The following is a 15,547-nucleotide window of genomic DNA, read 5'->3' on the forward strand; positions in this document are numbered from 1 at the left end:
CGGTCAGGGCACACATGGAGAAGCTCCATGGCCTCACCTCACTCAGCCTCTAAGGCTCTGGTGGCAAAGGAGCAACAGCCCCAGGTGGGCAGATCATCGCCCCCTAGTGGGCATGCCGGGGAGATCCCGGTCAAGGCACATGTGGGAGTCTATCTCTCTGCCTCCCCTCCTCACTAAAAAAAGAAGAAAAAGAAAACCTCAATTTCCCTCTTTCTCTCTCTCCCCCCTCTCAATGCTTCTACTCCTCTCAATCTTCCTCCCCCCAAGAGTTGCTGAGATACTGCATAGTACAGAAGAGGAGAGACTCTATAACAGGGGTTGGGAACCTATGGCTCGCACACCAGATGTGTCTCTTTTGATGGCTGCCTCTGGCTCGCAGACAAATCTTTAATAAAAAAAAAAAAAAAACGTTAAAAATATAAAACATTCTCATGTATTATAATCCATTCATTTCCTACTGCTCGTGTTCATGGTAGTGGGTGGCTGGAGCCAATCACAGCTGTCCTTCGGGACAACACCAAATTTTTATTGGATGATACGCAACGTACACAGGTGGTTGAATGGCTCTCATGGAATTACATTTTAAAATATGTGGCGTTCATGGCTCTCTCAGCCAAAAAGGTTCCCAACCCCTGCTCTATAATTTAAATAGCCCTGTTGTCCTTGGGCTGTGAAGAATTTTCAGTAGGAAAGATGAGGTCTATTCAAGTCATCGCCTCTTTGCTTGGCTAATCTCTGGTAAAGGTTCAAGGAAGGCTCAAGGAAATATGTTGTCACAATATTTACACGGACATTTCAGCCTCGCATTCACCTGATGCCAGCACCCCAGATCATGTTTGTTTATTTAGATGTTTGGAACTATGGTGACAAAAAGCCACTGAGCCACATTCCTCTCACGCACACACAAACTCACATATACAGGTACACAGACATGGCTCTGAAGATAGGAGAGAGTGATCTCACTACATAAAGCAGCCAGCTGAAAATCAGAGGATCTAGATTCTATTATTACCCTGTTCTTTGCCTCCAACCAAAAACCTAGTATCTTTTGTATACAGCTCTGCTCCTGAATTCTCAAAGGAAGGGAGGAAGGGTAGTTTTAAGTAGAAAATGAGATACAGCTAAAACAAAGTCTAAACATTTTGATGAAAGACCCTAAATGACAAGACTCAGCAATGCCTAAATAAACAAAACGATGTTAGATAACCACAAGAGGTTTGTTTCACAAAAAGCAATGTTAAAGAAAATCCCAAATCTTGATAACATGATACGAAGCGAAATAAGTAAATCAGAAAAAACCAGGAACTGTATTATTCCATACGTAGGTGGGACATAATAGTGAAACTAAGAGACATTGATAAGTGTGGTGGTTATGGGGGGGAGGGGGGAATGGGGGAGGGAAAGGGGGAGGGGGAGGGGCACAGAGAGAACAAGATAGAGGGTGACGGAGGACAATCTGACTTTGGGTGGTGGGTATGCAACATAATTGAACGACAAGATAACCTGGACTTGTTATCTTTGAATATATGTATCCTGATTTATTGATGTCACCCCATTAAAAAAATAAAATTATTAAAAAAAATAAAAAAATAAAAATAAATAAAAAAAAAAATCCCAAGAGCTTAAGAAGCAACTAAAGGCATTTGTTTCCAGGAAATGATTCAAAGATAGATATTCTGTTATAAAGATTTGAATGTCCCAAAATCTGTAATAAAAAAATGAAAGCATAAACGTTTAATGAGGATGGTGTTCAATCCAATAGTCTATTATTCCAATGATATTTATTTAGAGTATGTAGAAAAATGAAAATGTTTATGCTGTATTCATGCTAAAAACACGAACTCATTTTCACTGTGAAGACCACCTTGTAGAAGTTATGCTCACAGACAAGAACTGGTAGGAAAACTGAACAAATGAAACTAGGGAATGGGTGAACTTTATTCATAAATTTTCCTTTAGTATATTGTTTATAATAACTTTAAGTAAACAAAGTACAAATCTTTTGTTTTTAAGTTTAGATTTGGCTTATATAACATATTATGTAGGTGACTCTTTTCCACAGAAAACATACTCACATAATGCTAATTTAAATCTTACCTGACCCAAAACAATGATAAACTAAGCCCAAGAAAATCCTATTAACTAACATTAACTAACTATGTAACCCTGGACAAGTTCCTCCCAAGTTCATTTTCCTCACAAGTAAGGTATGGAAAATTTTACTCCACAAGATTACTGAGAGGATTAAACAGGTAAGGTTGTAAAGGCACCTAGTCTAGGACCTGGCAGGTCAAAGGGGCTCCACAGACTGTAGCTGCCATCACCTTCATCACCACAATCACCACCTTCTTTCTCTACACTCCGACAACATGATCCAAAGCTCCTTCCCTCCCTTTTGGCTGCCTCAGCTCCAAAGCAATTCAGAAATAAGTTTCAAAAAGACCACAATCACATGTGGGGATCCGCCACGTGATCTGGATGTGCAGAAGACGTGAACTTCGAATGCTTCTATACTAAGCTGCAAGACCAGCACACACTGGTACTCACCTCCTGTGTCCTGGCCCCACACAGCACCCACCCAGCACATGCAGCCAACGTCTGTGAGAGCAGACTTTAGGAAATTAAACCCACCCACACGCTAAGGACAACAGTAAACCAAGAGCATCAAAAAGGTTGATATGGTTTGGTGGGTTTTTTTTATTTTATTTAGAAAATTAAATTTAACAGGGTGACAGTGATCAATAAGAGTACATAGGTTTCAGGTGAACATTTCTGTAGCATTTGAACTGTTGATTATGTTGTATACTCATCACCCAGTCAAATCATTTTCCATCATCATATCTTTGTCTCTCTCTACTCCTTTCCTCCACCCCCTCCTCCACCACCCCCCGCCCCATGCCCCCTGGCAACCACTTGTATCTATTTTTTTTAATTGGTAACTGATATTTTTTTTTTTACTTTTTTTTGTGACAGAGACAGAGTCAGAGGGACAGATAGGGACAGACAGACAGGAAGGAAGAGAGATGAGAAGCATCAATTCTTCATTGCAGCACCTTAATTGTTCATTGATTGCTTTTTCATATGTGCCTTGACCAGGGGCTGCAACAGACCAAGTGACCCCTTGCTCAAGCCAGCGACCTTGGGCTCAAGCTGGTGAGCTTTGCTCACACCAGATGAGCCCACACTCAAGCTGGCCACCTCAGGGTTTCGAACCTGGGTCCTCTGTGTCCCAGTCCAACGCTCTATCCACTGCGCCACCGCCTGGTCAGGCGGTAACTGATATGTTTTAAAAGAAGACTGCTGTCAGGCAAAAAAAAAAAAAGTAGGAACTCTGTTAAATTTCTTATCACTTATGCCTGACCAGGCGGTGGCGCAGTGGGTGTCGAACTGGGATGCGGAAGACCCAGGTTCAACACCCTGAGGTCGCCAGCTTGATCCTAGCTCATCTGGTTTGAGCAAAAGCTCACCAGCTTGAGCCCAAGGTCACTGACTCGAGCAAGGGGTTACTCGGTCTGCTGAAGGCCCGCAGTCAAGGCACATATGAGAAAGCAATCAATGAACAACTAAGGTGTTGCAACACGCGACAAAAAACTAATGATTGATGCTTCTCATCTCTCCGTTCCTGTCTGTCTGTCTCTGTCTATCCCTCTCTCTGACTCTCTTTCTGTCTTTGTATAAAAAAAAAAAAAAGTTAAAAAAATTCTTATCACTTAGTTTATAGTTTAGTTTTATTTTTAATTCAATGGAATAGAAGGGAACCATTATATTTCCCAAACATCTTAATCCAATTAGAAAAAGTCAACAGAGGTATAAACTATACTCCAATTTTAAGGGACAAATCTAAGGTTTCTCCTGAATATATATGACCCCACAATCCTAAGTATGTCTAAAGTTTTCCAATTTCTCTAATTAGAGTCTCACCACCCCAAAAATATCCAGTTGAAACTCCTACAGAGTAAGCATGCCTGAGGGACCAGTAGGACCGGGACCCCCAGTTTCTCCCAGGAGTCACTTCCACTGCAGCTAGTAACTGGCGATTCCTGGACGGGCTGTTTTATCCTACGTTTAAAAAAAACATTTATTTTTGAAATATCACTTCCCCAGCACTACTTCACTCAGCTCTCTGAGAGAAGAGGCTGAGTTACTCCCAGTTCCAGTAACTTGTGGAAACTAGGAGGCGGCACAGTGAGGAGTGCACCCCACGTGAAGCCGGGGCTCTGATGCCCAGCCCGCAGTTCTCACAGCCGGACCACGATGACCCCACGTGAAGCCGGGGCTCTGATGCCCAGCCCGCAGTTCTCACAGCCGGACCACGATGACCCCACGTGAAGCCGGGGCTCTGATGCCCAGCCCGCAGTTCTCACAGCCGGACCACGATGACCCCACGTGAAGCCGGGGCTCTGATGCCCAGCCCGCAGTTCTCACAGCCGGACCACGATGACCCCACGTGAAGCCAGGGCTCTGATGCCCAGCCCGCAGTTCTCACAGCCGGACCACAATGACTGAGTGAGCGCTGGAGGGCAGCGATCGGGCAGTTCCCGTGCTGGGCAATCTGACAGCACATGCTCCTCAAAAGAAGGTACGGGAAAGCCCTGGCGTGCACACCCTGTTCTGTGACCTGCTTCGAAAGGAGAGGCAAAATGGAATCCTCTGGTCACGATAGGCACAGGTGAGTTTTCGGAACAAGCCCATTTCTGGAACTTTCCCCACATGCTCTCTTTTGCAACCTGTTTGTCATTAAGTATAAATGCCAGGACTAAAGCCAAGAAGAAAAGGAATTTAATGAACGTTGGGGGAATGGGGTACTTAAAAATAAGAATATTTAACACTATTTTTATGAAATACCAAAGATATATTTTATCAAATGCATTAATGCACATAAATTGAAATAAAATGTTTTATTTCATTCTTAAATAACCACAATTACTTACTTATGGGAGGCATGCACTGGCTGGGCACTGTATAACTTCTCTTTGAATCAGATTGGGCACTGCCTCCCTATTCCCATCCCACATTTATCTTCACATGATATTTGCCTTTTACCATAGAAATCACCAAAAAAACAGCTTCACAAAAGATGAAGTCCTTGAAAGGAATACTGGACACTCTAATAGTGAAACTACATGAACTAGTGGTTCATGCAATGTTCAAGCATCACTGTGTCCCTTGAAGACTTAAAATTATCTGAGGTACACCTGTGAGCCTGTTGCAGCACCCCAGGGTGCCTCAGAGCACAGTTTGGGAACCAAAGTGTTAATGGCTCACCACTGCTGACAGGAAAAAGTCTAAAAGCATGTTAAATATATATAGACTATCACTGGAAGAATATACAAGATATAAAAGAACAAAAGGACAGTACAAACAGAAAATACTGTCTGTCTCTGGGGACTAACCAAGGAGCTGAGAGACACAGAGGGAGAGAAAGAAACTTACTCTTCATTATAGAGCCTCTTATAATTTTACAATTTTAGGCTTTGTACATGTGTTATGCATTAAAAAATATTTTTTAATCCTAAATGCAAAAAGAAGTATAAAATGTAAATTATTCAAAAGTTACAAACAGTTGTCTTTTTATTTTCCAAAAAGGGGGTGGGATAGACAGGGACAAACAGACAGGAAGAGGGAGAGAGAGATGAGAAGCATCAGTTCTTCATTGTGGCACCTTAGTTGTTCACTGATTGCTTTATCATATGGGGTCATACCTATGATCCCGCACTCAGGCGGGATGAGCCTATGCTCAAGCCAGCAAACTCAGGGCTTCAAACCTGGGTCCTCAGGATCCCAAGCCAACATTCTATACACTGTGCCACTGCCTGGTCAGTTAGTTGTCATTGTTGATTAAAAAAAAAATTACCAGCAGAAACTATAGCAAAGGGAATGATCCTTAACTGTAATTTCACCTGAGGAACATCAACATAACAGGAAAAGTAACTTGACTATTGAGGGCAAGACGGTGCTCAGGAGACTTGGGGCAAACCATTCAGCACCAGCTAATGGCCTCAGTTTCCCGTATAACAGGGGTCCCAAAACTGCGATCCCCTAAGGCCATTTATCCGGCCCCTGCCTCACTTCCAGAAGGGGCACCTCTTTCATTGGTGGTCAGTGAGAGGAGCACAAGTTATTGCAAAGCGCGGCGTTGCTCATGTACAATACTACTTCCAGTGACACAGGACACACGCGTCACGGCTCCGGAAGCGCATCATATCACTTGTTATGGCTAGCAGTGACAAATATGGAACCGGACACTGACCATCTCATTAGCCAAAAGCAGGCCCATAGTTCCCATTAAAATACTGGTCAGTTTGTTTATTTAAATTTACTTGTTCTTTATTTTAAATATTGTATTTGTTCCCATTTTGATTTTTTACTTTAAAATAAGATATGTGCAGTGTGCATAGGGATTTGTTCATAGTTTTTTTATAGTCCAGCCCTCCAACGGTCTGAGGGACAGTGAACTGGCCCTCTGTGTAAAAAGTTTGGGGACCCCCTGCCTTATAAAATCAACAGCGCAGTCATATCTGAATGACTCAGTGGTTTCAATGTGACTTTTGAACCAAAGGAGGAGGAATTATTCACAAGTCATTGAGTGAATATGGAAAAAAGCCTCTCTTCAGGAGAAAGCATTAGTCATCTACATGTTTTGTAAAGGAGGAGGGGCATCATAACTCAATTGCAATAGCAGTGGAAAGGTACTTCCTATTCAAAGAAATGAGAGATGGCAAAAGAGTTCTGATTCTCTTCCTCTGCATAAAGTGACAACCCCAATGTCCCTTTCAGGGAAGAGATCTGTGGCAGAAGCTACTAGCTGCCTCCTGAGATCCATTCTCCCCTTCCTGCTTCGTAACAGGCTTTAAATGATGAAGCCAGTTAGACTTTACTTTCCAGTCTCCTGGGCAGCACCTGGTGTGACCACATGTCCAGGTTCCGACCAGAGAGGTGTAAACTGAGGCATTGCTTGAGAATCCATGAAGGCTGACAAAAAGAAGCAACTCTCCTGGGAGAGTAGTTTTGTCCCCCCCCCTTCCCTTCATCTTTCTTGCTTTTCAGAACGGGGGTGCGATGACTGGAGTTCCAGCAGCCATTCTGGATCATGAAGTAACCATGAGGTTGGAAGTCAGGCCAGTATAGAGGGTGAAACAGAAACATGGGAAGAGCCGAATTCTAGCAGAACATGACGCTATCACATCAGCCCAGGCTGGGCTTCCCCACATCCTCCACATGAGAGAGAAACAAACAATTATCTTGTTTAAAGTCACCTATACTTTAAATTTTCTGTTACCTAAGCGCCAGATGTAGTCAAGGTGACAAAAGTACCAGCTATGGGAAGAAATGCAGCATCAGTTGAGAGGCCTGTAAATGAGGGCTTGTAAAACTAAACTCCTATTGGGATGAAGTAGCTAACATATATCATATTTGTGCAGCGTCAGCTGTAACACAATAGAGAGAAACAGCTTGGGACAAGTCCCAGGAGCTAACTTAATTTTTTAAAATACTGGTACAGGCAAAATAGAACATTATTGCTGGGCTGTATTAGGCACGTCTTGTGTCTTCTGAGACATGGCATGTTAAGTGAACACAGACTGCAGAAAAGTCCCACCCAAATGAGCTGGTGGGTCAGTGCTCCCAGGAAGCAAAGGAAGGGGCCCACCCAGAAGAGAGCACAGACTCAGTGCTTACCTTTGCACTGACTTTTTTAATAATTACTTGACAATATCATCTATCACCAAAATGATCATAAAGAAATCAAACCCCAGTCTTCTGAGTAAAAGAAACAAAGTTAAAGAACAAGATGAAGAATCAAGGCAGGAGAAAAAGTCAGCTCTGTGACTGTTTCCAATGGCTTTACTTTTCAAATAATGACTACGTCTCTTTATTACAAAGTAACATGCATTTGTTATGGAGAAAAATTAAAAACATAAGCAAAAAGAAGGAAATGAAAAGCATCTCAATCACACCACCAGAAAAGAGCTACTTTTAACAATTTGTAGTATATTCTTTTTTTTTTTTTTTTTACAGAGAGAGGGACAGATAGGGACAGACAGAAAGGGAGAGAGATGAGAAGCATCAATTCTTTGTTACGGCACCTTAGTTGTTCATTGACTGGGTTCTCATATGTGCCTTGATTGGGGGCTACAACAGAGTGAGTGATCCCTTGCTCAAGCTAGCAACCTTTGGCTCAAGCCAGTGACCATGGGGTCATGTCTATAATCCTACACTCAAGCCAGTGACCCCATGCTCAATCAAGCTGGTGAGCCTGTGCTCAAGCCAGATGAGCCCATGCTCAAGCCAGCAACCCCACACTCAAGCTGGTGAGCCCACACTCAAGCCTGCAACCTCGGGGTTTCAAACCTAGGTCCTCTGCGTCCCTGTCCAACGTTCTATCCACTGCACCACCTCCTGATCAGGCTGGAGTATATTTTGACAGATTCTTCCAGACTCTCAGTCAGACATGCATATGTGTGTGTATCTGTGTAAACATAGATACACACACATTTACATAAACATATATACACATGTACACAGAGAAGCATGCAAATACCTGTAAATATACAAACATATTTATATATACAGGGCAGAGCAAAAGTAGGTTTACAGTTGTAAGTACCACAAAACATAAAGTTTATTCTTGTATTATTATTTATCAATTATTGTATTATTTTCCATACAAACAACTGTATGTGTATATATATATGTGTGTGTGTGTACAGACTTTTAACCAAAATGAAATTTCAATTTGAATTGTTTGAATGAAATATTCAAACAATTTTGAAATTCCTTTCAAACAATAATCCCAGGCATTTAGGGATTTAAACTTGCTCAGTCAAATATTATCAAACTACCTTATATCCTGGAAATACCATAGGAAAAGCTTAGCATGACACACAATCATGATAATGTGGTATTAGAGACCAGTACTCATTTGCATAAGCAAAACCAGCTCTTCTGAAGGAGGGAGACAAAAAATCACTATTAGTCAAACACACAGTAATCACTGTTGCTGCAAGTTCCACTGAGGGGTGGTAAAATTAGTGGATAAAACCTTGAGGAGAAACATATTAGCGTAATCTCCAAATATCACTTACAACACATTTATTAATTACACTGTAACAATATGGTAGAGAAACCCAGCAGACAGCCCTTAACCAGGGATCAGGCCAACGTCACCAGTATGATGACACTGGATCACTGCCCCTGATGTCATGCACTGAGGAGGACACAGCACTCTGCGGTATTCTCGCCAAAAAGGCATAACCTCAGGCTTCCTTTTTATGAGGAAACATCAAACAAATCCAAAGAGGTACATTCTACAAAATCACTGGCCACTGCTCTCCAAAAGTGTCACAATTATTAAAGACAAAAAGAGAGTGAAGAACCATCACAGATTAGCCGGGATTAAGGAAACATGACAACTATATGCAATATGGGATTCTGGAACATATGAGGACATTAGTGGAAAAAGGGGTGACACCCGAATAATGTTAGCAATTTGGCTAATATTTATAAAAGACAAACATGAAAAGACACTACAACCCTGACACAAATAATTGGAAATAATTTGTTTTCATTTTAATTATAATTTAATTCTAATTTGTAATTATCACCAAAGATAATGGAGAGAATATTTTTATATCCATAAAATAAGCATAGATAGGTTGCAATTAAATTAAGAAAAGAAATCTAAGAATAAGAATGCAGCCCTGGCCAGCTGGCTCAGTGGACTGAGCATCAGCCTGGTGTACGGACATCCGGGGTTCTATTCCCAGTCAGGGCACACAAGAGAAATGACCATCTGCTTCTCTCCCCCTTTCTCTCCCCCTTCGCTCCCTCTTCCCCTCCCACGGCCTGTGGCCCATTGGAGCATGGCCCCAGGCACTGAGGATGGCTCAGTTGATCCAAGCGCATTAGCCTCAGGTGCTAAAAATAGCTCAGTACTCAGGCATCAGACCAAGATGGGGTTGCCAGGTGGATCCCAGTCAGTGCACATGTGGGAATCTGCTCACTATTTCCCCTCTTCTCACCTAATAAAAAAGAAAAAAGAAAAAGAAAAGAGACCAGAAGCAGAATCACAATAATGCTAACAGCAAAAGTGCTAACATCCTTCACCAGTCCTAAATATGAAATGGAATCAGATCATCTCAAGTTAAACTGGTTCCGCTCATCCTTAAATCGTAGGGTAATAAACAACCTATTACTCCAAATTAAGCACACACACACAGAAAAACTGAGCACACTACTAATAACTATGTACATTACCTAAAAAAATCTTGGAATTCCTCCTTTTCGGTAAAGCGCCACCAGATGCCCCTTTTACCTTCTGAAAAGAAAACAAGAAACTGTTAAAATGCAGCCCATGGAACAGACTGTTGGGGAACAGGGTGGGGAAGAGGACATCCCAGAGGTTCCCAGTTTCTGTAAGAGCCCAGAGGAAATATTCAACCTGGATTAGATATTCCAGCATAAACAGGAACTTGACCCAGGTCAATGGAGGCAAGTGAAGGGCAATGCTCTTGTTCCACCTGATTCTTTTCTCAAGCTATAAAGAAAACACTTCTGGAAAGGGAAGTGGAACCAGGCATTAAAGTGAAGTAGGTGCTTCAACTTCAAATCGCCACATTCTCCCGAGGTTGGCATCCATGCCCAAAGTTGGAGCTACTCTGGGAAGATGCTAGCACCTCCAGGAAGGAGGCTCTTATTCTCCTGCTCCCTACCAGGTCCCCACTGGTGGGACCTGGGCATGTCCAACAATTACTGTTGAAAAATATAATAAATATTAATATATAGTCACTGACACTCTGGTCATATTACACATCAATCAAACCTCCCTAAACATTTCTGGAGCACCACCCAATGGCTGGCTATGTTGCTCCCTAAACTGCACGCATTTTCTACCTAGCATGGAGGTCTTTGGCAGCAGTAGAATAAACACCCATCAAGTGTTCATGCAAAAGAGGTCATATTACCCTATGACACTCACACAAAAAATTGTACTCTCAGATGGGGTTATAAAAATGTTTCCAAAAGCAAACAGTACCTCCACATCTTATGTTCTTTCAGATAATAGAAAAGAGCGCATTTCCAGCACATGCAGGGGGCGGGTCAAACCCCAACACCCTTTCGTGTGGTCACACGTGATGGCAGCATCAAAGCCTTACTGTGTCTTTAGTGTGTGTTCTTACTAGACCGAAATTTCCTTTCTCCTATTTTATCATTGAAAGCTGACTCATCTTTGTGATTCTCACCTTACATTCTTACAGCTTCTACTGTAAATTAATAGCTCACATCTTTGGAATGTGAAAATTACTGAACATGTCAGCTCAGAAATCTGTCTCTCCAAATCCGAATGCCAAGTCCATGTCATCTCTTGGAATCCCTCTTCTCCAAAGTCTCAGAGCCTCTGGTCCCCTCCCCTCCACTTAACCTGCCTCAAAAAGATATAAAATAACCCTGTACCGAAGGCACATTGAACAATCCTGGAGTATCATAGAAAGTCATGACATCCTTCCTTCAAACTTACCACCTTCAATAGTATTATAAGGAGGAAATAACTGCTCTTCTGGAAGTGAAGGGGATGGTCAGGGATGGACAGGGAAGAAGAGCAAGCAGGCCTGGCAGATGGCAGCTGGTCAGCAAGTATTTGCTGGATGGATGATGGATGGGTGGACAGATGGATGGATGATGATGGATAGTTGATGGATGCATGAATGATGGATGGATAGCTGTTGTGTAGGTGGATGATGGATGGTTGATAGATGGATGATGAACAGATAGATGGATGTACTAACCACAGGGGATGCAATAGGTAAAAGAAGAATGGGGTAAAAGTAGAGCACCCCAGACCAAAAAGAGAAAAACACATAAAGGCATGAAATCAGTGTGTTCCAAAAAGGAGAAGTGGATTGCTATGTCTGGAGCACAAAGCTGGTAGAGTCAGAGTAAAGGTTAGAAAGGCTACAACAGGAACCAGATCATGGAAGGCCTTACAAAGGCAAAAGAGTTTCGACTTCATCCTGCCACAAAGGGAGAGACCTCAGAGATTTAAGCCCCAGATGCGCAGACACAGGCACTTGGAAAGATTACTCTGAGTGCAGCATACAGACTGAGTGGATTGAAGGCGGCAAGTTTGAAGGAAGGAGGCTAGTCAGGAAGCTATAGCACTGGTCCATTTGAGGGATGGTGAGCACTCAACAAAAAGGACAGGGAGAGGACAGGATAGACTTCAGAGCTATTTGGGAGCCCCAGACAAACAAGACTTGGTCACCAACCAGTCATGGAATGAAAGCAGGATCCAAAGGATGTCTAGGCTTCCAGAATTCAAGACAAAGGACAACTCTGAGAAAAAGGACAGACAACATTTAGTCTGAGCAGAGCAAGCTTTCAGTATCTGTGAGATGTTGTCAGGAGAAAAAGCCAGGTCAGAGTCAGATGGTCAGATCGTCGGCTCTGCAGATTAGTGATTTGGAAGTCATCAGCCAGAGACCATGGTTAAACAAAGATGTGGGCAGTGGTGAGGTTGCACAGTGACAAGGAAGAGCAGCTTTCAGAGAAAGAAGACAGGAGGGTCAAATGGAATCCTAGGAAATGCGATGCCTAAGGGGTAAGTGAGAAGGCGATGCTGGTGAAAGACAGTGAGAAAGGGCAGTCGAAATGCAGGAGGAAAGCCAGGAAAGAATGGTGGTACCCAAGAAAGCAAAGGAGGGGCAGTTCCAAAAGGAAAACAAGTTCAAATACTCAAAAGATCAAGTAAAATCAGGGTAAAAATGTATCCACCAAGTGTGACCACATAGAGGCAACATCATAGCTGTTACAGATTAACGGGAGATCCATCAGACAGCAATGTTGAACTTAAAGGATGTGTGGCACAGACAAGAATAGAAAAGGTTTTCAAGAAACTTTAATTAAGGATGGGATGACTAAAGGAAGACGTATTAGATGAACTATTTTGTGGTGCATTTTTTTTTAAGGTGGAAGAAACAAAGCCAGAAGAGGGAGAGGTTGGGGAGCTCATGAGGGAGGTTTTCCGAGATCAGAGGAAACAGACAGGAGGACAGAGAGAGCACAGCCTTCTGCTGGGATGCAGGAACTGATACAGGTAAGCTCCCAGGAAGCAAGAAAGGAGTTGGGGCAGCTCCTGGGCAGGGGTCCCTGTTTTCTCTGTCAAGTAGAAGCCATATCACTTTCTGATCAGGAGGGAGGAAAGCATCACAAGTACAGAGTGGGATGGGTACAGACTAGGTTTGCTGGGCAGCGACAGGGCCTGGCAGAGGGGATGGCCAGGAACACGCTGTGGTCCCAGACCCCACAGCTAGGCAGGACTCCTAGCGCTGTGCCCATGAAAGAAGAGGACCATACCATGGAACGACTGGCTGGAGTTCTGGAGAAAGTTAAGGAGGCAGGACAAGGGGATAAGGCAGCGGTGGGACTCAGCCGGTTCACACTGGTTTGGCAGAACCGATACCTAATTTTTTGCAGAGTTTGGTGAACCAGTTGTTAAAATGGCACTTGGAATCAAGGTTCTCTCTAAGGTAGGCACCTGGGCAGCTGCCCAACGTAGAAATCACAAATTTACATTCCTTACTCTCTCTCTTTTTTTTTTTTTTTTTTTTTTTTTTTGTATTTTTCTGAAGCTAGAAACAGGGAGAGACAGTCAGACAGACTCCCGCATGCGCCCAACCGGGATCCACCCGGCATGCCCACCAGGGGGCGACGCTCTGCCCACCAGGGGGCGATGCTCTGCCCCTCCGGGGCGTCACTCTGTTGCGACCAGAGCCACTCTAGCGCCTGGGGCAGAAGCCAAGGAGCCATTCCCAGCGCCCGGGCCATCTTTGCTCCAATGGAGCCTCGCTGTGGGAGGGGAAGAGAGAGACAGAGAGGAGGGAGAGGGGGAGGGGTGGAGAAGCAGATGGGCACTTCCTCTGTGTGCCCTGGCCGGGAATCGAACCCGGGACTTCTGCACGCCAGGCCAACACTCTACCACCGAGCCAACCGGCCAGGGCCTGGAAATTTCTTAAGTAACAGTTTTATTATTTTTTGTCAGATATTTAATATTTTTATTAATATTTTAAAACTCTTTCTTATAACCTAATCTAGTTTTGTGTACCTCTTTTATTATTTGTATTTAAGTATTAAATGCATGAAATAATAAACTATCTTTTGATATATCAGGGCTTTTTTAGTTTTCTTTAAGATTTTTTTTAAAGTTTTTTTTTTAAGACTTTATTCATTTTAGAGAGAAGAAAGAGAGAAAAAGGGAGAAAGAGAGAAGCGAAGCATCAACTCCCATATGTGCTTTGACAGGGCAAGTCAAGGGTTTCAAACCAGCAACCTCAGTGTTCCAAGTCAATGCTTTATCCATTGTGCCATCACATGTCAGGTCATATATTGTCTTTTTTATATATATATTTAAAATGGTCATTAGGGTAGAGAACCAGTTTTTTGTTTTTGTTTTTTGTATTTTTCCGAAGCTGGAAACGGGGAGGCAGTCAGACAGACTCCTGCATGCGCCCAACCGGGATCCACCCGGCATACCCACCAAGGGGCGATGCTCTGCCCATCTTGGGGCATTGCTCTGCCTCAATCACAGCCATTCTAGTACCTGAGGCAGAGGCCACAGAGCCATCCTCAGCGCCCGGGCAAACTTTGCTCCAGTGGAGCCTTGGCTGTGGGAGGGGAAGAGAGAGAGAGAGAGGAAGGAGAGGGGGAGGGGTGGAGAAGCAGGTGGGCGCTTCTCCTGTGTGCCCTGGCCGGGAATCGAACCCGGGACTCCTACACGCCAGGCCGATGCTCTACCAGTGGGATAAGGGGCCATAGAGGGTATTGGGGATAAGAGAATCTTCAAAGTCATGGGTCCTGATAAGCAGGCTAACTGAACAGGGGAAGTGGCTGCCTGGAGGTGTCAAAGAGGGAGCACCCTCGATCAGAGTCAGAATAGATGAGTGAAAGAGCTAAACCAGGAGAAGGTTGTGGGCAGAAAGTAAAATATTTAACATCACATTTCAGAGGCAGAGCTAACTATACAATATTACCAGCATTCTACTATTCTGCCACTAATTCTGTGACTGTGAGCAAGTTATTTTAAGTCTCTGGGCCTGTTTCATTTTTTTCCTCCCAATTTTGTAAAATTTCCGCCACTTTATAAGAAACATGTGGAACAAAGCAGACTTCACAAGAATTGCCATGTCCCAATTAACAAGAATAGTAAATACAGAGTATCCGTAAAGTCATGGTGCACTTTTGACCAGTCACAGGAAAGAAATGTGAAATCTGCACCAAATAAAAGGAAAACCCTCCCAGTTTCTATAGGATGACGTGGCAGAATGTGGGCATGCGCAGATGATGATGTAACACCGTGTATACAGTGGAGCAGCCCACAGCCATGCCAGTCAAGATGTGGACGGTACAGAGGAAAGTTCAGTGTGTTCTGTGGCTTGGTAATTCGAATCCGTGACCAAAGTGCAACGTGAATATCGGCGCGTTTATAACAAAGCGCCACCACATAGGAATAACATTACTCGGTGGGATAAGCAGTTGAAGGAAACCGGCAGTTTGG

General features: G+C 43.4%; 1 protein-coding gene across 1 annotated transcript in view; it reads right to left on the reverse strand.

Moving 5' to 3' along the window:
* The window catches only part of USP13 (ubiquitin specific peptidase 13), a 141,037-nt gene that overhangs the window by 83,543 nt on the left and 41,947 nt on the right, over window positions 1-15,547 (reverse strand). Inside the window, exon 3 of the mRNA XM_066240834.1 lies at window positions 10,255-10,315. Within this exon, the coding sequence (XP_066096931.1) occupies window positions 10,255-10,315 (61 nt within the window). The remainder of the gene's footprint in view (window positions 1-10,254; window positions 10,316-15,547) is intronic.

The sequence above is a fragment of the Saccopteryx bilineata genome, chromosome 8 (genome assembly GCF_036850765.1).
Source record: "Saccopteryx bilineata isolate mSacBil1 chromosome 8, mSacBil1_pri_phased_curated, whole genome shotgun sequence".
NCBI lineage: Eukaryota > Metazoa > Chordata > Mammalia > Chiroptera > Emballonuridae > Saccopteryx > Saccopteryx bilineata.